This window comes from Mobula hypostoma, chromosome 21, assembly GCF_963921235.1.
Source record: "Mobula hypostoma chromosome 21, sMobHyp1.1, whole genome shotgun sequence".
In the NCBI taxonomy this organism is placed as follows: Eukaryota; Metazoa; Chordata; class Chondrichthyes; order Myliobatiformes; family Myliobatidae; genus Mobula; species Mobula hypostoma.
The window spans coordinates 6,426,837-6,453,259 of record NC_086117.1 but is presented as its reverse complement, the minus strand read 5'-3'; the positions used below and the strand labels follow the sequence as shown (position 1 = coordinate 6,453,259).

At 44.5% G+C, this 26,423-nt stretch overlaps 1 protein-coding gene across 9 annotated transcripts in view; it reads right to left on the bottom strand.

Annotated features, from left to right (window-relative positions):
• Positions 1 to 5,566: 5,566 nt before the first annotated feature.
• LOC134359762 (LIM/homeobox protein Lhx2) overlaps positions 5,567 to 26,423 on the bottom strand; it is a 72,544-nt gene continuing 51,687 nt past the window's right edge. For 7 of the 9 annotated variants that reach the window (XM_063073364.1, XM_063073362.1, XM_063073361.1 and 4 more), the window contains exons 4-5: positions 25,547 to 25,752; positions 5,570 to 6,333 (exon numbers count right to left, since the gene is read on the bottom strand). In XM_063073364.1, coding sequence (XP_062929434.1) covers positions 6,043 to 6,333; positions 25,547 to 25,752 — 497 coding nt within the window. In that variant the 3' untranslated portion in view covers positions 5,570 to 6,042. Of the gene's footprint in view, positions 6,334 to 23,791; positions 23,856 to 25,546; positions 25,753 to 26,423 lie in introns of all 9 variants that reach the window. The other 2 variants (XM_063073365.1, XM_063073366.1) reach the window with 2 other exon arrangements.

Sequence of the window (26,423 nt, the reverse complement as noted above, 5' to 3'; positions counted from 1 at the left end):
GACCAGCCTCAATGTAGTGAACCCAATGGAAATGAGATACTTGATTCAGAAATGCTTGAAAAACTCAACCATATTCCAGGCAGCATCTATGGAGAGGGATAATGAGCCAATGATCACCTTCATGGGTAGAACAACCCTTTTCCAGTGCTAGCGACCCGGGTTCAATTCTTGCCTCTGTCTGTAAGGAGTTTATATGTTCTCCCCTTGACCATGTGGGTTTCCCTCCCAGTTCTTCGGTTTCTTCCCACAGTCAAAGACATAACAGTTGGTAGGTTAACTGGTCATTGTAAATTGTCCTGTGATTAGGCTAGGGTTCGATCAGGGGTTTCTGGGTGGCGCAGCTTGAAGGGCTGGAAAGGCCATTTCTGCACAGTATCTCAATAAATAAAAATAAATAAATAAATTCTTATTCCGTCTTCTGCCCCCTTCCTTTCCTGTCATGATGGAGGATCTCGGCATGAAATTTCAGCTCTTTATTTCTCTCCATAGATGCTGCCTGACCTGCTGAGTCCCTCCAGCGTTTGTGTGTCTTACTCCGGATTCCAGCATCTGCAGAACCTCCTGTGATTCAAAACTATTCCACCTCCTTCAATATGTAATAATATATTTTCCACTTTTCTTTATCAAGCTTATTCAAACTCTTTTAGAGGTATTATTTTGCTGGACATGAGGAAAACAGTATCGATGGTGCCTGTGTAACCAGTCCATAATTTGCATCCTTCAAATTCTGTTATCAGTCACTCTGTCAATGGTTGGAGACTTGCTTCCATTTGCCATGACTTCCTATGGTGTTGTTTTTATCTGGAAGGAGCAGCCTTGTCATCCTCCTGTCACCATTTGCGGGTTTGAAAAGAAAAGGCAAAGATAATTCTACATCTGCCTGTCTCTTCAGACAAGGGAAATGCAACACTGGATTCTTACTAAGTCCCAAGAGCTGTGAAAAATACCAGAAGTACTTAGAGGGAGAAAATGTTTGCACACTCAAACTCACGACGTTAAGTAGAATTTGCTACTGTATCTGATTATCTTTTCTGCTTACGGCTCTAGATTCTTTTAACGACAATGAACAGTTTATTTTTTAATTCATTAAAACCAATGAATTGATAGGCGCCACAGTAGCCTAGTGTTAGTGGTACGGTACTGCAGCTCAGAGAGTTCTGGAGTTCGCTGTGGGGAGTCTGTTTATGTCCTCCCCGTGGACCGCGTGGGCTTCCTCCCACTGTCCAAAGACTTGCCGGTTCGTAGATTAATTGGTCATTGTAAATTGTCCTGTTATTAGACTAGTGTTTAATAAGTGGATTGCTGGGGGATGTGGCTCGGTGGGCCGGAAGGTCACGTTCCACATTTGTATCTCTAAAAAATACAATCAAAATAAAATTAATGCAATTATGTGGTCCTCGCCTAAACAGGTTTATGGAAGTTTCATATCGAGGAGCCGTCACATCTGTCCACATTCGCCCAGCGAGAAAGTGAACTCCTTCATTTAAAAATAATCCAAAGTGATAGCACATTTGCACACAGAATGTCAAACTGGCGAAAAAAATTTCACTGCATAAGCTTCTAATGTACTTCAGGTTACAGTCTGGCTACACATTACTTACTGGTGGAACATACACAAAATACTGCAGGCCAGGCAGCATCTATGGAGGCGAATAAACAGTCAACATTTCAGCCCAGAACCCTTCATTGGGACTAGAAATACGTAATCACAGGTGCCACGGTAACATGGCAGTTAGCGTGACGCTATTACGGCGTGGGCGCTCTGGAGTTGGGCTTTCAATTCCAGCGCCTAGCTGTAGAGTCTCTGTTAGTCCTCCCCGTGGAGTGTGTGGGTTTTCCCCAGGTGCTCTGGTTTCTTCTCACCATCCAAAGACATACTGGGCAGATTAACTGATCAATGTAAATTGCCTTGTGATGAGATTAGGGCTAATTGGCTTTGACTGGAGTTGCTGAGATGGCTTAGCTGTAAGGACTGGTCGGGCCTACAGCAGGCTGCATCGCTAAACGAAATAAATAAATATCAGGAGTGGAAAGGAAGGGGGAAGAAGCCAGGATTCTGGCTTTGGCTTGTGCATTCTGTGTTCGGTCTTCTGGGTTCAGTATTCTGACTTCTATCACTCCTTTTCCAGTCCTGATGAAGGGTCTCCGCCCGAAATGTTCACTGTTGATTACCCTCCATAGATGCCGCCTGGCCTGCCGAGTTCCTCCAGCGTTTTGTGTGTGTTGCTCTGGATTTCCAGCATCTGCAGAATCTCTTGTGTTTAGTATTTTCTGGTTGATCAAATTAAAGTTCAAAGTAAATTTATTATCAGAGTACATCTACGTCACCATATACAACCCTGAGATTCATTTTTTGTGGGCATACTCAGCAAATCCAATAACCGTATTAGAATAAATGAAAGGCCACACCAACAGGACGGACTAACAGTGTGCAAAAAAACAAAAAAACTGTGCAAATACAAAAAGAAAGAAATGAAATAATAAATAAGCAATAAATATCAAGAACATGAGATGAAGAGTCCTTGAAAGGGAACAGTTCAGTGATGGAGCAAGTGAAGTTGAGTGAAATTATCCCCTCTGTTTAAGACCCTGATGGTTGAGGGGTATTAACTGTTTCTGAACTTGACTGTATGAGTCCAGAGGCTCCTGTACCTTCATCCTGATGGCAGCAGCTAGAAGAGAGCATGTCCTGGTGGTGGGGGTCTCTGATCTCTGATGACAGATGCTGCTTTCCTGCTACGGCACTCCTTGTAGATGTGCTCAGTGGTGGAGCGAGATTTACCCGTGGTGAACTGGGCCCATATCCCACAACTTTTTGTAGGATTTTCCATTCAAAACATTGGCGTTTCCATACCAGGCAGCGATGCATCCAGTCAATGTATTCTCCACTACATTTCAACAGAAGTTTGCCCAAGTTTTAGATGTCATGCCGAATCTCCCAAACTTCTAAGGAAGTAAAGGCACTGCCCTGCTTTCTTCATAATTGCCGGGCCTCTGAAATGATAAGACTGAGGAATTTAAAGTTGCTGACTCCCTCCAACTCTGATCCTCGGATGAGGACTGGCTCATGGACCTCTGGTTTCCTTCTCCTGAAGTCAATAATCAGCTGCTTGGTCTTGCTGACATTGAGTGCCAGGTTGTTGTGGCTCCACTCAGCCAGATTTTCAATCTCCCTCCCATACGCTGATTCGTCACCAGATTTGATTCAGCCAACAGCAGTGGTGTCGTCAGCAAACTTAAAGATGGTACTGGAGTTGAGCTTGGCCACACAGTCACAGGTGTAAAGCGAGTAAAGCAGGGGGCTGAGCTCACAGACTTGTGGTCCACCTGTGCTGATGGAGAATGTGTGAAGAGATATTGTTGCCAATCCGAACTGATTGGAGTTTACAATTTAAATACTTGTTTCACAAGTCTAGGCTGGTACTACATCAGACACACAATTGCCTTGGCATCTGGTGCCTTGGACATCTGATACAAACCTTTTGGTGCGACTATATTGTTGTTGAATGTACGCTGTTACGGCCCCAGCGGAAGAAACACTGAATCCCATCCCAGTAAATACTGAATACATCGAACTCGGGCATGGCGCTTTGACATCACAGCACTCTCACTGTTTTCTTTTCGTTCCGTGCCAATTAATCTATTTGGAAGAAGTTGAGCTCTCTATAGTAGCAGAGGCTTGGCTCTTAGCTGTGTCCTCTCCAAAGTGATATCTATTGTGCCAGCTGCCTCCAATCTGAGCGGCCTTTCTTCCTCCGTGTTCTCCAGATCAATCCTCGGACTGAAATAGATCTGTTGCTGATTCATACGGCAACCTCGCAGAAGTCTGCCGGCAAGCTGCTGCCATTGTAAGAACTTGGAAACGCAACAAAAAAAAAGAAATCCAGTGAACCAGATTAACAGACATTCGGACCTGCAGCTGAACTTTGCTCGAAGCAGGGGCCCGGCGGGACAGCCCGAAGTGGAGGGGCTGCAGCCTGTGTCGGACTGGGGGGGGGGGGGGAATGCTGGCAGCTCTCAGCGCTCACCCGCAGAGAGCTACACACATCGCACGGCCACCCGACCGACGACGACAGTGAAATAAAAGAAATTGATAGACACATTTTAAAAAATCTTTCGTTCAAAAGTAAAGTTCGATTTGATTGGATAATTACTCAGTATCAACTTTCCAAACAAACGTGCATGCATTGAGATCAGTATTATTTATTTATTTAGTCTTCTTTTGCACCTTGGTTGTGAGTCTTTGTGTGGGGCTTTTCACTGACTGTATTGTATTTCTGTCTTACTGTGAATGCCTGTAAGAAACGAATCTCAGGGTGGTTTATGGTGACAGATACGTACTTTGATAATGAAGTTACTTAGAACTTTTGAGTCCCATGGAAGATAAAAAAAAATGTTAAATTTACATTATACGCGTTGGTAACATTCAAATATTTAAAATGTTTGAATCCTAAAATTAAAAGGTACGATATCCAAAGCAAATCTATTTCCACCTCGGGTTTTCATGGATTAATTCGGGAGCGGGACGTAAATATTCAGCTCCTTCCACAGACTGGAGGTGGGGTTTGATTCTTTCACTTGGGTTAATTGGAATCTACTTGGCAATTATTTCATGTACATCGATCCTATTGAAATCCCAGCAACTTTATTGCCGGTCAGAACCAGTCATTTCCCAATCTCTCTCATAACGCAGATCCATCTATAAATTCTTTTTCATCGTCTGTTTGTGAGTTTGAAGGATAAGTTTAGGAGAATGGGGGTGGAGTCTCATTGAAACCTATCGAGTGTTGAAAGGCCTAGATAGAGTGGGTGTGAAGAGTATGTTCCCTATAGTAGGGCGCAGAGGTCAGAATAGAGGGACGTCCATTTAGAGCAGAGACGGGTTGGAATTTCTTCAGCCAGAGGGTTGTGAATCTGTGGATTCACTGCCACAGACGGCAGTAGAGGCCAAGTGATTAGGTATATTTAAAGCAGAGGTTGATAAGTTCTTGATTAGTCAGAGCGTCAAAGGTTACGGGGAGAAGGTTATGGGGTTGAGAGGGATAATAAATCAAACATGATGGAATGTCGGAGCAGTCTCGCTGGGCCAAATGGTCTCACTTTGTCGCATGGTCTTATGAATTCAGCTTCCAGCCATACACTGCCACAAATCACCAGTTAACAATCCAACTGCAGAAGGTGTTTAAAATTAACGCTGTGTGTGTGCTCAAACTCAGAGGGATACATTACAGACATCTCCGGCAAGAAGACAGGCAGGTTTGCATTCATGAAAGGACCATCAGAGTACATTACCTGAACTGGATAGCTTGTAATGTCTTAGTTGCTTCTGTCCTCAGACTGGAATATATTAAATAACGCAAAACAAATGTGTGCGGGGCACAGCAGCAAAAGGAAATGGCTGACGGTCCGACGCTGAAAATACCCAATAAAACCAAATGTTACCTCTCCAGTTAGCGATAATAGACCCCTGAACTCCAGCACACAGAGATGGATCCAAAGGGTTACACAGACACTTCCATCTCTCCAACCACAATATTTCAATGTCCAAAAAGCTCTTGCTTTGTGTTTTGTTTTACAACGTTAGCACAACTTTATTGAAACTGACCTTCCACTGTGACATTCTGAAAGGTTTCTGAGCTTCCAGTGCACCAGAAAGACAAGTGTTAAAGAGCCGACCTCATAAATCTGAATTGAACGCAGATGCAGTCCATTGTGTGTTTACAAGACAGTGTATTAAGGCACATGACAGTCTTTGAAAACTTAGAACTACACGTAATTCCTAGCCAACTTTATTTAATGGTTCAGATTTTGAATTCATTGCATGTTCAGTCCACAGAATTGTACAGTTACACAATAGGGGATCCATCTTAACTCTCCAAAGCTTCTCCGCAGCCGACTGTAAACTTTTTTTTCCCAGATTTGAATCAGTTTTCAGTATAGATCCATAGTGCTATTAGTCAGTTGTACAAAGTATCTATTAAAAATACAGTTATAATTAAACTAGGAATTTCCTCTTCGTGGGAATCGTGTAAAAGAGTGTTCTCAGAAAAGGTTTGTTAGTGTAGTTTGTGTGGGACTTCGGGAGTCGTGAGCTTCGAGGTTACCAGGCACTGACGTCAGCACCGACGTCACGGTTGGCATAGAAGGATTAGTTAAGTCAGTTAAAGTAGTGGAGGTGCTTGAAGGACTTAGAGAGGCGTTGGAAATTTCTGACGCTGGACCAGACGGCGTTCCTGCTTGAAGCGAAGTGCCGTCAGATGCTTTATCAACCCCTGCATTTTCTTGCCGTAACAGATTCCTCCTGAACTTTGCTCGTGCGTTTTGGAACCAAACCTGCAAACCAATTTGATGGTAATTTTGTACCAGTTTTGAACCCACACAAGCGAGCATAAAGTCAGTAAAACGATCGCGACGGAAAACACTTGCTGTATTATCACAGAAGGCAAACTTTAGTAGAGATATTAATCAGAGGTAAGGAGTTGGAGTTTTTCACCACATGTAGTAGCCATGTGAGGCCCCATAGGTTAGAATTAGGAGAGCAATTTAAGAGCCATGCTTAAAACTCATTCGTCTGGTTTAGTCGAGGAACAAATTGTCAAGGGGGGAGGAATATTTTAACAAAGAAAGCTTATTGAAGAGATTTATCATTACCTGGGTCACTCTGTGATTGCAAAAAGTGCCAAGCTTGCAAATAATTCTTAAGAATCAAGCTACTAAATTAGCTTTATGATATATATCCACCCCTCCGAGATGATTTTAGATATGATACGAATCAAGGGTTCAATAAATAACCTGCATTCTCAACTTCCCTTAAGAGGAACGACTCTTAACAAAGCCCTGGTGAAGGGTCTCGCCCGGAATGTCGACTGCTCATTCCCTCCACAGATGCTGCCTGACCTGCTGAGTTCCTTCAGCATTTTGTGTGTTGACAAATTTATAGATTTTTGATTTTGATATTATTAACCATTAGTGTTAGTGACTACCTTAAGTTTAGATTTTAAGCCAATGTAAGTACATAAAAAATACCCATATTTGAGGGGTTTTAGTGAATTTTCTGCACTTTGACAAATTTCTGTTTAAGGTTACTTAGATAAAATTAAAATAAACTATGTAAAATAACTTAGAGATGACCAGCTGTACAAGTCTGATCCTATCAGGACAAGCCTCCAGAATCATTTCAAATCCACACCAGAACACAGAGATGATACAATAGCTGTAGAGTCGTGGAGTCTTAGAGCATTACAGCACAAGAACAGGCCCTTTGGCCCATCTAGTTTGTACCAAGCTATTAATCTGCCTAGTTCCATCAACCTGGACCCCAACCCTCCATACTCCTCCCATTCACGTACCTATCCAAATTTCTTGTAAGTGTTGGAATCGAACCGCATCCTCCACTTCCACTGACAGATCATTCCACATACTCACCACCCTCTGACTGAAAACATTTTCCCCCATGTTTCCATTAAACATTTCACCCTTAACCCAAGGCCTGTAGTTCTAGTTTCACCCAGCGTCACCCTATCAGTTTCACTCTGTTTGCACCCTTCATAATGTTACATCCTCTAATGTTCTCCTATGTTCTAGGAATAAAGTCTGAACCTCCTCAACCTTCCCCTATAACTCAGATTCTCAAGTCCTGGCAACACCCTTGTAGATTTTCTCTGCACTCTTTCAATCTTATTGCTATCTTTCCTGTAGTTAGGTGACCAGAACTGCACACAATATTCCAAATTAGGCCTCACCAATGTCTTATAGAACTTCAACATCTCAACTCCCATACTCATGAAAGCCCGATTTATGAAAGCCAATATGCCAAAAGCTCTCCTTAAGTATTGTCATCTATGATGTTTTAGAGGTTACTCCCGCCAATGATGTTGTTTGATGCAACCCAGTGATAAACAGTGATGCTGAGATGAGAAACTGCCTGCCTTTCTCAATACTGTACAACTACAGTAACCAGAGGCATGACTGTAAAGCCTCACATCATTCTACATGTGGATTACATAAATATGGTTTATGCTAAGTTAATCTGGTGCAAGTCACACTGCCTGGTGAATTGATGTCCTGTGTTTGAGTTTACAGAACAGATTTTGTCCACAAGCTAATCTCAAGAAAAGAAATTGCTAATTTACATGTTACAACATCTCCCAGTTCCCTGCGAACTGAAGGTATTATGGAAATCGATATCTAGAAATTTTACTTTGGAAAAAAGAAAGAGCTGAGGGATACAAAGAATCCTACTATACTGGTATAAGAAACCCCTCTCGTAGACAAGTCTTCATATACACACCTTTTAATTTTTCATTGTAAGAGGTCCGTGTAATTACAATAAGGCCAATCAATTTAAACTTCACAGCACATACAGGACCAGCACAAGATCTGAGCTTGCAAGTCACATCCCGGAACACTAAATACTCTGATTTTCATTTTAATTTTAATGTGATTGGAGGGAAGTATAGGAGGAAAGTCAAAGTTAATTTTTTTTTTTTTACACAGAGTGGTGGGTGTGTGGAACACCCTGCCAGGGTGATGGTAAAGGCAGATACACTAGTGACATTTAAGAGACTCTTAGATAGGCACACAGATGATAGAAAACTGTAGGGTTATATGGTAGGGAATGGTTAGATTGATCTTAGGGTAGGTTAAAAGGTCGGTACAACACCATGGGCCAAAGGATCTGTACTATGCAATCATTATTTTATTTTATTTTAGAGATACAGCGTGGAGCAGGCCTTTCTGGCCCAACAGACCGCAACATCCATCAACCCATCTCGCCTACTCACAGGACAATTTACAATGACGGACTAACCTACTAACCAGTACGTCCCTGGACCGTGAGAGGAAACCAGAGCAGCCCGAGGAATCCCGTGCGCTCGTGGTGAGGACTTCTTATAGATGACGTCGGAAATGAACTCTGAACTCCGACACCCTGAATTGTAATAGTGTCGCACTATCCACTACGCTTCTGTGGTGCCCTATGTTCTATGTTCAAATGTGTGCACATGTACCAAAGGCTTGTGAAGTGACTGCAGTCCTTGAGGGTGTGTGATCATACTAAACATATACTGACAAGAGTCAATAATTCTGAGAACATAGATTTCAAGGACTCTACCACTCATACTCTCAGTATTATTTAATTTGTTATTTGTATTATTTGTCTTCTTTGCATATTGGTTGTATCTCAGTCTATTTATGTACAGTTTTTCATGAATTCTATTGTTTTCCTGTAAATGTCTGCAAGAAAATTAATCTCAAGGTAGTGTATGGTAATATAGACATACTTTGACTTTGTGTTTCAGAACTTTTGGTAATGTCATTGCAATTGTGACTATATGACATAAATTCTTGCCCCGAGGGTTGTATCTGCCTTTGATCGTGGATCTCCTGCTGTGTGTAAAAGTAGGAAAAACTCCATGGAAAACTTCTGCATGCTGCGTTCCTGTACAGTGATAACCAGCTTCCATTTTGAAGAAGGTTACTGAATAAGCGTGTCTATTACACACAGCAAGAAAGAGTACATCAGTATGCCAAGTCTTACCTCCTTAAATATCAAGTTATAACTTAGAGTGTAAATCTAAATGTGTCTTATTTGGCATTAATCAGAAATATTCAGCACTCAGCTTCTCCTGATTTTCTACAATGCAAAAAAAACCAAGAGAGGCCAACCATACTATTTTTAGGGAGCATCTATGTAGGGGAATAAGCAGTCTCCGTTTCGGGCCGAGACCCTTCATCAGCCTAACCAGTCATTGTGTGTTTTTCTCTAGATTTCCAGCATCTGCATTTTTCGGGGTTGCTCTTAATTTAATTTCTAAAACCAAAGTGCAGACATAGCAGTTTCATGGTATTGTGCAAAGTGTATGAGTTACAGGAATGGACAGACCTTTGGCTGACTGGGAGAAGGCAAAGAATAGGAATAAAGGGAGCCTTTCCTGGTTGGCTGCTGGTGACTAGTGGTGTCGTGCAGGCTGGGACCAATTCTTCTCACATTATATGTCAATGACTAGGAAGAAGGAATTGATGGCTTTGTTGCTAAGTTTGCAGATGATATGTAGATAGATGGAGGCCAGTGTTACTGATTAGGGCCAGCAGGCCAAATATCTTCTTTACCCCCCCGTCTATGTGTGATGAAACTTTCAGGGAACCATGAACCTGAACTCCAAGGTCCATCTACAACACCCACTAAGGCTGCATATCTTTGCAACATGGACAGAATCCGGACTCTACACATCATTCCATTCCCTTTCCCCCAGGAATCATAGAACATAGAGCATAGAACATTACAGCCCAATACAGGCCCTTCGGCCCACAATGTTATGCCAACCATTTAATCTACTCTAAGATCAGTCCGACTTTTCCCTCCCACATAGCCCTCCATTTTTCTATCATACATGTGCCCATCTAGGAGTTTCTTAAATGCTCCTACTGTATCTGTCTCTATCAAAGCACCTCTCATTCTCCTTCATAGAACATAGAAACATAGAAACTTCACTCCTAAGAGAAAAGCCCCAGCTCACACAACCTAAATGCATAAACATGCTCCCTAAACCTGGTAAATTTCTTCTGCACCCTCTCTAAAGCTTCCCCATCCTTCCTATCATGAGGTGACCAGAATGGAACACAATACTACAAATGTGGTCTGAAGAAAATCTCATTCTTTCACCTCCTCAGTTCTACCATTTCCAGCACTATCAGAACAGCATCACTATGCCTCAGTGGTAGGACAGAGGGACCTCAGCCCAGAAACTCTCATCCAAGACACTCTGGTTGGAAAAAAAGTAGCGCCGTAACTGGAAGGACACACCAAGAGTTCTGAAGTTGCCAGAAATCTGGATCAACAAATACAAAATGGTGGAGGAACTCAGCAGGTCAGGCAACACTATGGAGGGAAATAGTCAATATTTCAGGCTGAGACTATTCACTAGTCTCACGCTCCTCTTTTCCCATTCCACATTCTGGTTCCCCTCTCACCCCTTCTCTTCTCCTCACCTGCCTATACCTCACCTTGGTTCCCCTCCTTCAAGCTTTTCTTCCATGGTCCACTGTCCTCTCCTATCAGATTCCTTCTTCTTCAGCTCTTTACCATTTCCACCTATCACCTCCCAGCTTCTTACTTCATCCCCTCCTTCGCCCATCCACCCACCTTCTTCCTCACCTGTCTCACGTATCACCTGACAACTTGTAATCAATCCTTCCCGTCACCCCGTCTTCATACTCTGGTTTCTGCCCCTTTCCTTCCTAGTCGTCTTGAAGGGTCTGAACCCAAAATGTCGACTGGCCGTTCCCCACCTGCAGATGCTGCCTTACCTGCTGAGTCTCTCCAACGTTTTGTGTGTGTGGATACGTAACTGGGGAGCTTACACCACCATGACAGTGAACTCACATCAAGCAACTGAGCATCTTAAGAAAGAATTATCGAGTACTATGTTGCCCCGAAAATATTAAGATGTTCAAACTAAAATGAATGTTCCCCCATTCCAGTTTTCTTCTCCGGAGCAGATTCCCACAGCAACTGCTGAGATAACAATCCTAAGGGACATGGTTCCACCAGAACAGAGTTTGTATGGACTTTCATAACCAGCAGCACAGCTATGAACCCCCTCCTGTGATGTATAAGATTCTGAGGGACTTTGGCAGGGTAGCTACCGAGAAGACATTGCTTCTTATGTGGGGAATCTAAAACATAAAAGCCGTAGGAACAGAATTAGGCCATTCGGCCCATCAAGCCTGCTCTGCCATTCCATCATGGTTAATTTATTATCCCTCTCAACCCAATTCTCCTGCCTTCTCCCTATAACTGTTGACACCCTGATTAATCAAGAGCCTTAAGACCTCCAATGACAGCCATCTGTGGCAAAGAATTCCATAGATCCACCACGCTCTAGCTAAAGAAATTCCTCCCCATCTCTGTTCTAAAGCGACGTCCTTCATCGAGAACCTCCGCTGAATCCGCCAAAAGTGGAACTTCCCAGTAGCCAAACATTTAAACTCCAATTCTCATTCCCGTTCCAACATATCAGTCATGGTCTTCTCTTGTTCCAAGATGAAGCCACCCTCAGGGTGGAGGAGCAACACCTTACTGTCTGGGTAGCCTCCAATCTGATGACCTGTTTATTGATTTCTCCTTCCAGTAAAAAAAAATTCCCCTCCCCTCCCCTCTTCTTCTATTCCCCACTTTGGCCTTTTACTTCTTTTCACCCACCTATCACCTTCCCCCGGGTCCCCTCCTCTTCCCTTCCTCCTATGGTCCACTCTCCTCTCCTATCAGATTTCTTCCTCTACAACCCTTTACCTTTGCCCCTTCCGCTCCAATCCTGAAGGAGATTCTCGGCCTGAAATGTCCACTGTCTATTTATTTCCATAGATGCTATCTGACCTGGGGAGTTCCTCCAGCATTTTGTGTGCGTTGCTTTGAAACGTGTTGCCATCTTGAGGCAGAGCTTCATGTTCAGAGTCAGAATCAGAATGGTGGAGATGGGACGTGCCTGTGAATTTCTGGGTCAAGTCCACTACTCTATGAAGCTCCTTGTGTCCCTGTGCATTTGTATTTCCATGACAGACCATGACGCAACCAGTTAGGACATTTCCAACAGTATGGTACTGTGCAAAAGTCTTAGGCACCCTAGATTTTGTATGGTTTCAGTAGTAAGGCCTCCACAGAGCCCTGATCTCAACATCATCGGGGCTGTCTGGGATTACCTGGTGAGACAGAAGCAAAGGAGACAGCCAAAGTCTGAAGAAGAACTATGGCAAGTTCTCCAAGATGCTTGGAATAACCTACCAGCTCATTTTCTTTTAAAACTGCACTACACTGTACCGAAGGGAATTGATGCAGTTTTTAAGGCAAATGGTAGTCACGCTAAATATTGATTTGATTTAATATTTACAATTTACTATTCTTTATGGTTTTTTATATTTAGAAGCTTTTAATTTCATTATCTTTGAAACCATCTTCGCTTTACAGAACTTTGTTCACATGTGCCTGAGGCTTTTGCAAAATGCTGTATATCTGTGGAAGTTTGTCAGAGTGTTTGGTGATGGTACTGAATATCTGTGGAAGTTTGTTAGTGTTTGGTGATGGTACTGTATATCTGTGGAAGTTTGTCAGAGTGTTTAGTGATGGTAATACAACGTGGGAACAGGCCCCTTGGCCCAGCTACTCCATGCAAACCAATATGCCCTATCCAATCTGGTCCCATTTGCCAGAGTTTGGCACATAAACCTTCGAAACCTTTTCAATCCGTCTAACTGTCTGACTGTCTGACTGTCTTTTCAAAGTTGTTGTTGTAGCAACCACTTCCTCTGATGGCTAATTCCACATACGCATCACCCATTGTGTAAAAGATGTTGAAGTTCCCTTAAATCTCTCCGCTTTCATTTTAAACCTGTGCCCTCTCGTCATTGATTCCTCAATGCTACATTCATCTCAGACCTCACTTAGAGTACTGTGAGCAGTTTTGGGCCCCTTATCTAAGAAAGGATGTGCTAGCATTGCAGAGGAGGTTCACAAGAATGATCCTGGCAATTAAAGTGTTAATGTAAGAGGAGCATTAGACATCGCTGAGCCTGTACTCACTAGAGTTTCTAAGAATGGGGGGAACCTATTGAATACTGAAAGGGCCAGGTAAACTGCACATGGAGAGGATGTTTCCTATAATGGGGGAGTCTAGAACCAGGGGGAACAGCCTCAGAATAGCGGGGCATCCCTTTAGAGAGAGGATGGTGAATCTGAGGAATTCATTGCCACAGACATCTGTGGAGGCCAAGTCTTTGGGTATATTTAAAGCGGAGCTTGATTAGTAAGGACATCAAAGGTTACAGGGAGAAGTCAAGAGAATGGGGATGAGAAGGATAATAAATCATCCATGATGGCTTGGCGGAGCAGACCTGATGGCCTGAATGGTCTAATTCTGCTCCCGATAGTCTTACAGTCTTATCTATGCCCTTCATGACTGTATCCACCTCTATAAGGTCACCCCTCAGTCTCTGACACTCCAAGCTACACAAGGAACAGAGAAGACAGGAAAGTTGAAGTCTCTTTTCAGATCAGCCATGACCTTACTGGATAGCAGAACCAATTCAGAGGGGACAAATGGCCTCTACTGGTTCTGTTTCTTCTGTCTCACATGTAGTATGTCCTCCAACATGGTTGAATTATAACAGTGAGGGTGGAAACTCAGGCTTGTTCCTTCATCCCTACCATCGGGGTGAACACTACAAAGCGTAATTCCTCTCTAACTGCAGATGCTGAATCATACCTGTAGCTACCCCAACCTATCCCAAAAATCAAGAGATTCTGCAGATGCTCAAAATCCAGAGCAACACATACAAAACACTATTGAAACTCAACAGGCCAGGCAGCATCTGAGAATATAATAAACAGCACATACTTTTATAATAAATGGACACTGAACTTGGAACTTTGAGAATAAGCAATCGATGTTTGGGGCCATGACCCTTCATCTTGGCCCAAAACATCAACTGTTTATTCTTCTCTGTAGATGCTAACTTGACCTGCTGAGTTCCTCCAGTAGTTTGTGTGCGTTACCCCCATCTAGTCCTACAGTTACAAGACTATTGTTTAGTTCACGAGTATGATAAGATGGACTCTTCACCTCGCAATCTACATCGTCATGACCTTGCACCTTGTTGTCCATCTGCACTGCACTTTCTCTGTAGATGTTACACTTTACTCTTCAGTCTGTTATTGTAATACCTCAGTCCACTATGTAATGATCTATTCTGCAAGAATAGCATGCAGGACAAACTTCTCACTGTATCTTCCTACATGTGATTATTAAAAAAAAAACTAATTCTGGTTCCAATCTCCAAGGATCCCACTGTCACCATCCGCTCACAGTCTTTGGGGTATAAACAGGACCTGCAGGATAACTCCTAGGCACTTATAAAGAGCTCCTGTTGGTGCATCAGCATAACAACAGCCTCTGGTCATGGACTGGAATTCCAAGGGAACAAAACCAACCACAGGAGTAAACCTCAGGCAGCACGTCCTCAATAAAGCTGACTCGTGCGCAGTGGACAAAGGGGCTCTCAGGGAAACCTAATTCAGCACATGGAAACTAGTACCACCAGGAGTGGGTGAAACCGATTAACTTCAGTACATGTATTCGGTGACTACTTTATCAGGTACACCTGTACACATGCTCATGAATGCAAACACCTGATCAGCCGATCACATGGTAGTAACTCATCCGGACATGGTCAAGAGTTCAATTATTGTTCAGACCCAACATCAGCATGGGGAAGAAACGTGATCAAGTGACTTTGACCATGGAATAATTGATGGTGACAGATGGGGATGTTTGAGTATTCAGAATGTGCTTTATCTCCTGGGATTTTCATGCACAGCAGTCTCTAGAGTTTACAGAGAATGGTGCAAAGAGCAAAAACAAAAAAATTCCAGTGAGTGGAAGTTCTATGAGTGAAAACGCCTTGTTAATGAGAGAGGTCAGAGGAGAATGGCCAGACTGGTTCAAGCTGACAGGAAGGTGACAGTAACTCAAATAACCACACGTTACAACAGTGGTGTGCAAGAGAACATCTACGAACACATAACACATCGAACTATGAAGTGGATGGAATACAGCAGCAGAAGACCATGAATGTACACTCAGTGGCCACTTTATTAGGTACAGGAGATATCTAACAAAGAGGCCACAGAGTGCAGAACACAGAACAGTACAGAGTGTAAAACACAGCACAGAGTGCAGAACACAGAACAGTACAGAGTGTAAAACACAGAACAGAGTGCAGAACACAGAACAGTACAGAGTGTAAAACACAGAACAGAGTGCAGAACACAGAACAGTACAGAGTGTAAATCACAAAACAGAGTGCAGAACACAGAACAGTACAGAGTGTAAATCACAAAACAGAGTGCAGGACACAGAACAGTACAGCTCAAGAACAGACCCTCTAGCCCACGGGGTTGTGCCTAACCAATTAATCTAATAATGCCAAATTAATCTAATTCTTTCTGCCTGTAAGTGGTCCATATCCCTCCATTCTCTGCATACTCATGTACCTATCTAGGACCCTGTTAAATACCTGTATTGTACCCTCCTCTACCACCACCTCAGGCACCCATGACTCTCTGTGTAAAAAACATGTCCCCCCACATCTCCTTTGAACTTATCCCCTCTCACCTTAAATGCATGCCCTCTGGTATTACAAACACGTTTGTAGATATTTCAGCCCTGAGGGAAACAATACTGTTGACTTTATCAATAATTCGCATAATTTTATAAACTCCATCAGCTCTCTATAAGACATCGGAGCAGAATTAGAGCCATTTGGCTCATCGAGTCTGCTCCACCATCCATCATGGCTAATTTATTTTCCCTCTCAGCCCCACTCTCCTGATTCCCCTCAAACTCCACCGTTCCACGGGACACCATCCTCGTTTGTCTAACCTCTCTTTATAGCACATGCCCGCTATAAAAGGCAGTGATGCACTATCAATAACTCCAAAAGACTGGAAGTAGAGTAAATACTGAAAGGCTTTTATTAGCAGTAAAATGTGACCTCCACCATGCTGAGTATCTGCCCCTGGACTGACAGGAGGAGCAATGGTGCAATCACCTTTATTCAGGGGCCTGTGGGAGGAGCCACAGGAGCAGTCAGCAGAGGGGCATGGAGGAACTCAGCAGGTCAGGCAGCATCAATGAGGAATAAAGCCGGCATTTCAAGCCACAACACTTCATCCAAAGCTTCATATTCAGGGGTCGGACTAAAAGCACCTTAAACTCCACCAAACTGCCTGATTCCACTACTACCCCTTGTAACCTATTCCAGCCTGACAAAGCAAACTTGTATCTCAGATCCCAATCTAAACTTAAAAGCTTGTCCTCTGGTACTTGGCATTTCTAATCTGGTGAAAGGATCCTGACTGTCTATCCCACCCATGGAATGTTCTGTCTGGGATGCTGATGGAGGCAAATACAATACAGACATCCAAAAGGCTCGGGTTTTATTGATTAATTTAGAGATACAGTGTGGAACAGGCCCTTCTGGCCCTCTGAGCTGTGCTGTCCAACAACCACCAATTTAACACTTGCCTAATCACAGGACAATTTACAATAACCAGTTAACCTAACCAGTATGACTTTGGAATGTGGGAGGAAATCAGAAGCCAACCCAATCACAGGGAGAATGTATAAACTCTTTACTGGAGGTGGTGGAATTCAACTCCAAACTCTGACACTGCGAGAGCTGTAACAGCATCATGCTTGTTGCTAGTGGATTGGCACAAATACAGGGTATGGACATTGTGTAGGCAGAAAGGATGAGATTAGTCCATAAGACATAGGAGCACACTCTGGCCATTCAGCCCACCAAGTTTGCTCTGATATTCTATCATGGCTGATTTATTATCCCTCTCAATCCCATTCTCCTGCCTTCTCCCCATAACCTTTGATACCTCAACTAATCAAGAATCGATCAACCTCCACTTTAAATATACTCAGTGACTTGACCTCCACAACCAACTGTGGCAATGAATTCCACAGATTCACTACCCTCTGGCTAAAGAAATTCCTTCTCATCTCTATTCAAAATAGTTATCTCTCTAGTCTGAGGCTGTGTCCTCTGGCCCTGGACTCACGCACTATAGGAAACATCCTGCATCCTGCTAGCCAGACCCTTCAATATTTGATAGATTACAATGAGATCCCCCCTCATTCTTCTAAACTCCAGCGAGTACAGGCCTGGAGCCATCAAATGGTCCTCGTATGTTAACCTTTTCATTTCTGGAATTATTCTCGTGAACCTCTCCAATGCTAGCACATCTTTTCTTAGATAAGGGACCCAAAACTGCTCTCAATACTCCAAATATGATCCCATCAATGCCTTATAAAGCTTCAGCATCTCCCAATCTGTCTGTCCTTCTGCAGACTTCTTGCTTCTTCAACACTACCTGCCCCTCCACCAATCTTCATATGGTCCACAAACTGAGCCACAACACCATCAATTACATTACCCAAAGCATTCACATATAACATGAAAAGAAGCAAACCCTGCAGAAAACCACTAGTCACCAGCAGCCAAACAGAAAAAGTTCCCTTTATTCCTACTCTTTGCCTCCTGCCAGTAAGCCAATTTTCGATCCATGCTAATATCCTTCCTGCAAAACTATGGGCTCTTATGTTGTTAAGCAGCTTCATGTGTGGCACCATGTCAAAGGCCTTCTGAAAATCCAAGTAAACAGCATCCGCTGCCTCTCTTTTGTCTATCCTGCCCATTATTTCCTGATAAAATTTCAATAGATTTGACAAGCAAGATTTCCTCTTAAGGAAACCATACTGAAATCTTATCCTTGATAATAGACTGCAACATATTCCCAAACACCAACGTCAGGGTAACTGGCCAACAACTTCCTTTCTTCAGCCTTTGACAAGGTGCCACACATGAGGCTACTTAACAAGATAAGATCCCATGGAATTACGGGAAAGTTACATACGTGGATAGAGCGTTGGCTGATTGGCAGGAAACAGAGAGTGGGAATAAAGGGATCCTATTCTGGTTGGCTGCCGGTTACCAGTGGTGTTCCACAGGGGTCCGTGTTGGGGCCGCTTCTTTTTACATTGTACATCAATGATTTGGATTATGGAATAGATGGCTTTGTGGCTAAGTTTTCTGATGATACGAAGATAGGTGGAGGGGCCGGTAGTGCTGAGGAAACGGAGAGTCTGCAGAAAGACTTGGACAGATTGGAAGAATGGGCAAAGAAGTGGCAAATGAAATACAATGTTGGAAAGTGTATGGTTATGCACTTTGGCAGAAGAAATAAACGGGCAGACTATTATTTAAATGGGGAAAGAATTCAAAGTTCTGAGATGCAACGGGACTTGGGAGTCCTCGTACAGGATACCCTTAAGGTTAACCTCCAGGTTGAGTCGGTGGTGAAGAAGGCGAATGCAATGTTGGCATTCATTTCTAGAGGAATAGAGTATAGGAGCAGGGCTGTGATGTTGAGGCTCTATAAGGTGCTGGTGTTTCCTCACTTGGAGTACTGTGGGCAGTTTTGGTCTCCTTATTTAAGAAAGGATGTGCTGACGTTGGAGAAGGTACAAAGAAGATTCACTAGAATGATTCCGGGAATGAGAGGGTTAACATATGAGGAACGTTTGTCCGCTCTTGGACTGTATTCCTTGGAGTTTAGAAGAATGAGGGATTACCTCATAGAAACATTTCGAATGTTGAAAGGCATGGACTGAGTTGATGTGGCAAAGTTGTTTCCCATGATGGGGGAGTCTAGTATGAGAGGGCATGACTTGAGGATTAAAGAGCGCCCATTCAGAACAGAAATGCGAAGAAATTTTTTTAGTCAGAGGGTTGTGAATCTATGGAATTTGTTGCCACAGACGGCAGTGGAGGCCAAGTCATTGGGTGTATTTAAGGCAGAGATTGATAGGTATCTGAGTAGCCAGGGCATCAAAGGTGAGAAGGCAGGGGAGTGGGACTAAATGGGAGAATGGATCAGCTCATGATAAAATGGCGGAGCAGACTTGATGGGCCAAATGGCCAACTTCTGCTCCTTTGTCTTATGGTCTTATGGTCTTCAGTTCAGTTGAATATTTAATTACTAATTTATTTCAGCACCACAATATGGGCCAAAGGACCCGTTCCTGTTGTTGGAATGGGCTGTAAAATTGTTGCTGTTCCTGCAGTTTAACTTTCTTATGCTCATTTGTATTTTTATATAATCACCAATATACATACATGTTCAGTGAGTTTTCAGTGGTTAAAGTTGCCTCTGTACTTTTTTTGGAAACTGCTTGATTTCAGTGGCAAGTATCACATTACTTGAATCCGACCGGTCAGTGGTGGGTATCACATCACTCGAATCTGGCTATCCAACTGGTCAATGTTATCAATGGAAATTAATGTTATTAGTGGTCTGTAGGCACATTTAAAGCAGAGGTTAATAGGTTCTTCAAACACGAGAAAGTCGGCAGATGCTGGAAACCCAAAGCAACACACGCAAAATACTGGAGGAACACAGTAGGTCAGCAAGCATCAGCGGAAAAGAGATTTCAGACCGAGTCCCTTAATAAGGACTGGGAAAAAAGATGAGGAGTCAGACCAAGAAGGAGGGGGATGGGAGGAGGAAGTACAAGGTGGTAGGTGATAGGTGAAACCTGGACAGGAGCGGGGTGAAGTAAAGAGCTGGGAAGCTGACTGCTGAAAGAGGTGAAGAGCTGGAGGAGGGGGAATCTGATAGGGGAGAGTAGAAGACCACGGAAGAAAGGGAAGTGGAAGGAGCACCACAAGGAGGTGATGGGCAGGTAAGGAAGTAAGGAGAGAGAGGGAAATGGGAATGGGGAATGGTGAAAGGGAGGTGCCATTACCAGAAGTTAGAGAAATCGAGGTTCATGACGCCAGTTTGGAGGCTACCCAGACAGAACATAAGGTGTTGCTCCTCCAGCCTGAGTGTGGCCTCATCGTGGAGAACATGGACTGACATGTCGGAATGGGAATGGGAAGTGGAATTAAAATGGGTGGCCACTGGGAAATCTCGCTTTCTCTGGTGGATGGAGTGTAGGTGCTCGGTGAAGCGGTCTCCCAATCTACATACACAGAAGACCACACCGGGAGCAGCAGACACAGTATATGACCCCAAAGTTCTCACAGGTGAAGTGTCGCCTCACCTGGAAGGACTGTTTGGGGCTCTGAATGGTGGTGAGGGAGGAGTAGAGGCAGTTGTGGCAATTGTTCCCCTTGCCAGGATCAAAGGTCTACTGAGTTCCTCCAGCATTTTATGTGCATTATTACGTTCTTGATTAGTAAGGGTGTCAAAGGTTATGGTTAGAAGGCAGGAGAATACCCTTGCTTCCCAATAGATGGGAGAGATCAAACCCCATCCTAACTTTGTAGAGGGAGCAGGCGGAGATTTCTTCTGGTGAATAGGGAACAGGAGAAATGTGATTCCACATCACCCCCACCCCCCACCATGGCAGGCTGTTTTACCTAGAGGAGCCTAAACCTCAGGTGAAGATGTTTGTGGGAAACTGATAAATTGGTTTATTTTTGTCATATATACCACGATACAGTAAGAAACTTTGTTCTGTGTTGGAGTCTGAAACACCGGGAGAGCAGGCAGAGTGCGCTGCTATCAGAAGGAGGTCCCTGTGATATCTCTCTGTCTTTCTCTCTCTCTCTCTCCCTCTCTCTCTCTCTGTCTCTCTCTCCCCCCTCCTCTCTTTCTCTCCCCTCCCCCGCTCCTCTCTCTCTATCCCTCCCCCCTCCCCCACCTCTCTCTCTCCCCCTCCTCTCTCTCTCCCCCTCCCCGCTCCTCACTCTCTCTCTACTCCCCTCTCCCTCCCCTCTCTCTTCCCCTCTCCCCCACTCCCCCTCTCTCTCTCCCCCTCTCCTCTCTCTCCCCTCCTCTCCCATTCCTCTCTCTCTCTCTTCCCCTCTCCCTCACTCCCTCCCCTCCTCTCTCTCTCCCTCTCCCCTCCCCCACTCCCTCTCTCTCTCTCCTCTCTCTCTCCTCTCTCTCCTCTCTCTCTCCTCTCTCTCTCCTCCTCCCACCCCTCCCTCCCTCTCTCCCTCTCCTTCTCCCCCTCCCTCTCTGTATCACTCTCTTTCTCCCTCTATCACTCTCTCTCTCTTTCTCTCTCTCTCTCTCTCCTCCCCCCACCCTCTCCCTCCCTCTCTCCCTCTCCCTCTCCCCCTCCCTCTCTGTATCACTCTCTCCCTCCCTCTATCACTCTCTCTCTCTCTCTCTCCCTCTCCCTCCCTCTCCCCCCTCCCTTTCTCTATCACTCTCTCCCTCCCCCCCCTCTCTCTCTCTCTCTCTCGGAGAGTGAGAGGCTGTTGGTCCCCAAGTCAGGGGGCTTGGAGAAGTGACATGGAAGATCATAACATCCAAACAGTGAGCTGCTGGTGACCCACTCTCGTTGTTACTGGAGTGACTGCTCTCTCTACCTTACTAGTGAGAGCAAGCCTGTACAAGATACCAAAGCACTGAGTTACGGACTGTAGTTTTTGATGAACTCTAGATCAAGGTCTCTCTGGGGGGTTTTGCTGTTGTTTGCATGGTGGGGAAGGGGGTGGTGGCTGGTTCGTCTGCTGGCACAAGTGAGGGGAGGGAGGGTGCAGGCTCAGTGTTTCTACTGCTGCTTGTGCATTGGGACGGTGAGAGGGGGCTTTGGGGTTCTTATGTTCCTGTCATTCCTTCTCTGGAGTTTCTTGTTTTGTGGACGTCTGTGAAGAGTAAGAATTTCAGGTTGTGTACTGTATACATTCTCTGATATAGAATGGAACCATTTGAACCATTCATTACAACAGAGCATGGACGTTGATCATTCGTTCATTATGTGCCATGTCGTATGATGAAAGCGATCATGGTCTTTCCATGGCCATGATTATTCTTGGCAAATTTTTCTTCAGAAAAGATTTGTTATTGCCTTCTTTTGGACAGTGTCTTGTAAATACTCTTCAGAGATTGTCTGCCTGGCGTCACTGGTCACAAAAGCTGGACGTGTGATATGCACTGGCTGCTCCTATGACCATCCACCACCTCCTCCCATAGCTTCATGTGACCCTGATCGGGGGGCTACACTTTGCCCACGGGTGACCTGCAGGCTAGAGGAGGGAAGGAGCACCTTACATCTCCTTTGGTAGAGACGTATCTCCACCCTGTCACCCTATGGGGGTTGGCAGGTACTTGCTTAGTAAGGGAGTCAGCCATGTTGGGATGGCAGAGCAGACTCAATGGGCCAAATGGACTATCTGCTCCTGCTTTTTCATGGTCTTATGTTCTGGTATGTGAAGACCAGATCTTCTTTGTTCTCCCTCTTTTTCCCTAGGCTCTTTCCCTGCCTGCTCTTCCTTTGTTCTCTTTCCTCATGCTTCTTCACTCTTCATCTGTTACACTCAATAAAATGATTGTAAGCAATAGGCATTATGCCTCTTTGTTGATTTCCAAAAAAACCTTTGCACTGCAAAAGCGTCAAGATCCAGCACTGTGTTATACCCTATGCCATAAACCTCGTCCACACCCTCAGCAAAGCCTCCACAACCTCACTGTGATGGGGCAACCAGGGCTGATTGTAGCACTCCAGATGTGGTATAACTAGAGTTTTATAAAGGGAAAGGGATGGGATATGGGGGTAAAATCATCAGCAGGCCCGTGGGGAATGAGGCTGATGGAGCAGTTCTCCCAGGAGCTAACGCGTACTCAGCGGCCCGATCCACCCCTCCGTGATCCTAATTGAAACAAAGCACTCCAGAGAGATGTGTTCGAGAAATGAGTAGCTGAGCCAAGTCACTGCTTCCTGCTCCACGCAAAACTGCAACGCGAGTGAGATGGTGTTAGATTAAAGTGTGAATCTGAATGTATTACTTTAAATAGCAGTGTGCTCAGTGAAGAAGATTGCCTGAGAAACAGAATTTGAAAAGAGACGCCACAGATGCTTTTCTTCCCTCCTCCTGCTTCCCCTCTGGCTCTGTTCTTACCTCTCCTCTTCTCCTCACTTGCCTCTCACCTCCCCCAGGTCCCCTCCTCCTTCCCTTTCTCCCATGGTCACTCTCCTCTCCTATCAGACTCCTCCTTCTTCAGCCCCTTACCTTTTCCACCTATCACCTCCCAGCTTCTTACTTCATTACACCCCCCCCCCCACCCGGCTTCACCTATCACCTTCTAGCTTGTACTCCTTCCCCCCCCCCCGCCCCACTTTCTTATTCTGGCTTCTTCCTCTCCAGTCCTGGTGAAGGGTCTCAGCCTGAAACGTCGACTGTTTATTCATTTCCATAGACGCTGCCTGACCTGCTGAGTTCCTCCAGAACTTTGTGTGTGTTGCTCAATGGATGATCAGTAGATCAGGCAGCATCTGTGAAGAGAGAAACCAGTTCAGTGCTTCAGGTCATCGGAATCTCCCTCCACAGATGCTGCCTGACCTGCCAACCATTTCCAGTAACCTTTGCTTATGTATCACACAATACAGAACATTACAGCACAGTATCGGCCCTTCAGCCCATGATGTTGCGCCGACTTTTAATCTACCAGGATCAATCAAACCATAAGACATAGGAGAACAATTAGGCCATTTGGGCCATCAAGTCTGCTCCACCATTCCATCACGGCTGATTTACTATCCTCTCTCGACCCCATTCTCCTGCCATCTCCCCGTAAACTTTCATACCCTGATAAACCAAGAACCTATTAACCTTCACCTTAAAATATACCCAATGACTTGGCCTCCACAGCCGTCTGTGGCAATGAATTCCACACTTTCGCCACCCTCTGTCTGAAGAAGTGTTTCCTCACCCCTGTTCAAAATGAACATCACTCTATTCTGAGGCTGTGCCCTCTGGTCTAGACTCCATCACTATAGGAAGCACCCTCTCAAAGTCCACTCTATCTAAGCCTTTCAATACATTTCAATGAGATCCCCCCAACCCCCCATTCTTCTAAACTCCAGCAAGTACAGGCCCAGAGCCATCAAACACTCCTCACATATTAATCCTTTCATCTACGGAATCATCCGTGAACCTCCTCTGGACCATCTCCCATGCCAGCACGTCTTTTCTTAGATAAGGGGCTCACAATACTCCAAGTGCTCTAAATGCAGCCTGATCAATGCCTTTAAAAGCCTCAGCATTACATCCCAGCTTTTGTATTCTAGTCCTCTCAAAGTAAGTGCTAACGTTGCATTTGTCTTACTTACTACCGACTCAACCTGCAAGTTCTTTCGGGATTCCTAACCCTTCCTTCTTACATAGCCCTACATTTTTCTTTCATCCGTGTGACTTAGAGATTCTTAAATGTCCCTAATGTACTGTATCTGTCTCTACCACCACCCCTGGCAGGGTGTTCCACACATCCACCACTCTGTGTAAAGAAAACTGACCTCCGATATCTCCCGTATACTTCCCTCCAATCTCGTTAAAATTATGCCCTCTTGTTTTAGCCATTTCTGCTCTGGGAAAAAATGCCTCTCCAGTCCACTCTGTTTGTGCCTGTTATCTTCTTGTACACCTCTATCAAGTCACTTCTCATCCTTCTTCAATCCAAAGAGAAAAACCCTACCTCACTCAACCTATCCTCAGAAGACACACTCTCTAATCTGGGCAGCATCCCAGCAAACTTCCTCTGCACTCTCTCTAAAGCTTCTACCCCCTTCCTATAATGAGGCTGTACAATCCTAAGGGGGCAAGATAGGGTAAATTCCAAGATGTTTTCCCTAGAGGGTGAGTCTTGAATGAGGGGACATGGTTACAAAACTGGGGGTGGAATGTTCATTTATTACTAAGGCACGTAGGAATTTCCTGCAGAGGGAAATTCAGCCCCAGAAGTCTGCGGAGAGTGGATCATATCTGCTTGTACCACCACCCTGGGCAGTGAGTTCTACATACCCACCACTCTCTATGTAGAAACTGACTCTGACAATCCCCTCCCTATACTTTGCTCCAATCACGTTAAAATTATGCCCACCCGTATTAGCCAGTTCCGCCCTGGGGAAAGGCTTTGGCTATCCAGAACTTCCAATACTTTGTAGATGGTAACTGAGATCTCCCTTACCTGCAGAACTCGCTTTGTAAGACCGGTCTTCTGTGCTAGTTGCTTCAGGTCCTTTGCATCGGGATTGTGGTTAATGGCGAAGTAAGATTTCATGGTTCTCAGCTGATGATGCTTAAAGGAAGTCCGCATGCGTTTTGTCTTCTGGGCGGGAGGATACTGCTGCTCCCTCTCCATGTGGTCACCAGCATTTTCATTACAACTCAATGCTATAAAATATTAGGAAGATTTACTGTAAATTTAAGAAGGAACTTTGAATAAGTGCAGCTACTGACTAGAATATATCCCTTTGATGACTTATAGAACACAGAACAGTAGGATAGAACTGCTGAGCATTGTGGGTTTGCTATGTTGGCACCAAAATGTGTGGCAACACTTGCGGGCTGCCCCCAGTACATCCTTTGGTTGTGTTGGTTGTTAACACAAACGGATACATGGCTCCTCCATAGAGAATGTTAACTGCATCAAGTTCCTGGGAGTTCACATCACGGATGACTTCACCTGGACCCTTAATATCACCTCCCTGAACAAGAAGTTCTACTTCCTAAGGAGACTGAGGCAAGCAAGGTTCCCATCCCCCATTTAGCTGCATTTTACAAGAGCACCATTGAGGGCATCCTGACAAGTTGCATCTCCAAATGGTATGGGAGCAGTCGACCATTGGACCAGAAGTCCCTACAAAGGACTGTGAGGATAGCTGAGAGCATCATAGGGGTCTCCCTACCATCCATTGGGGACATTTATCAGGAGCACTGCACAAGCAGGGCCCTTAGTATTATTAAAGATCCCACCCACCCATCCAGCATCTTCTTTGTCTTTCTACCATCAGTCAGGAGACTCCGATGCATAAAGACAAGAACCGTCAGGATGAGAAACAATT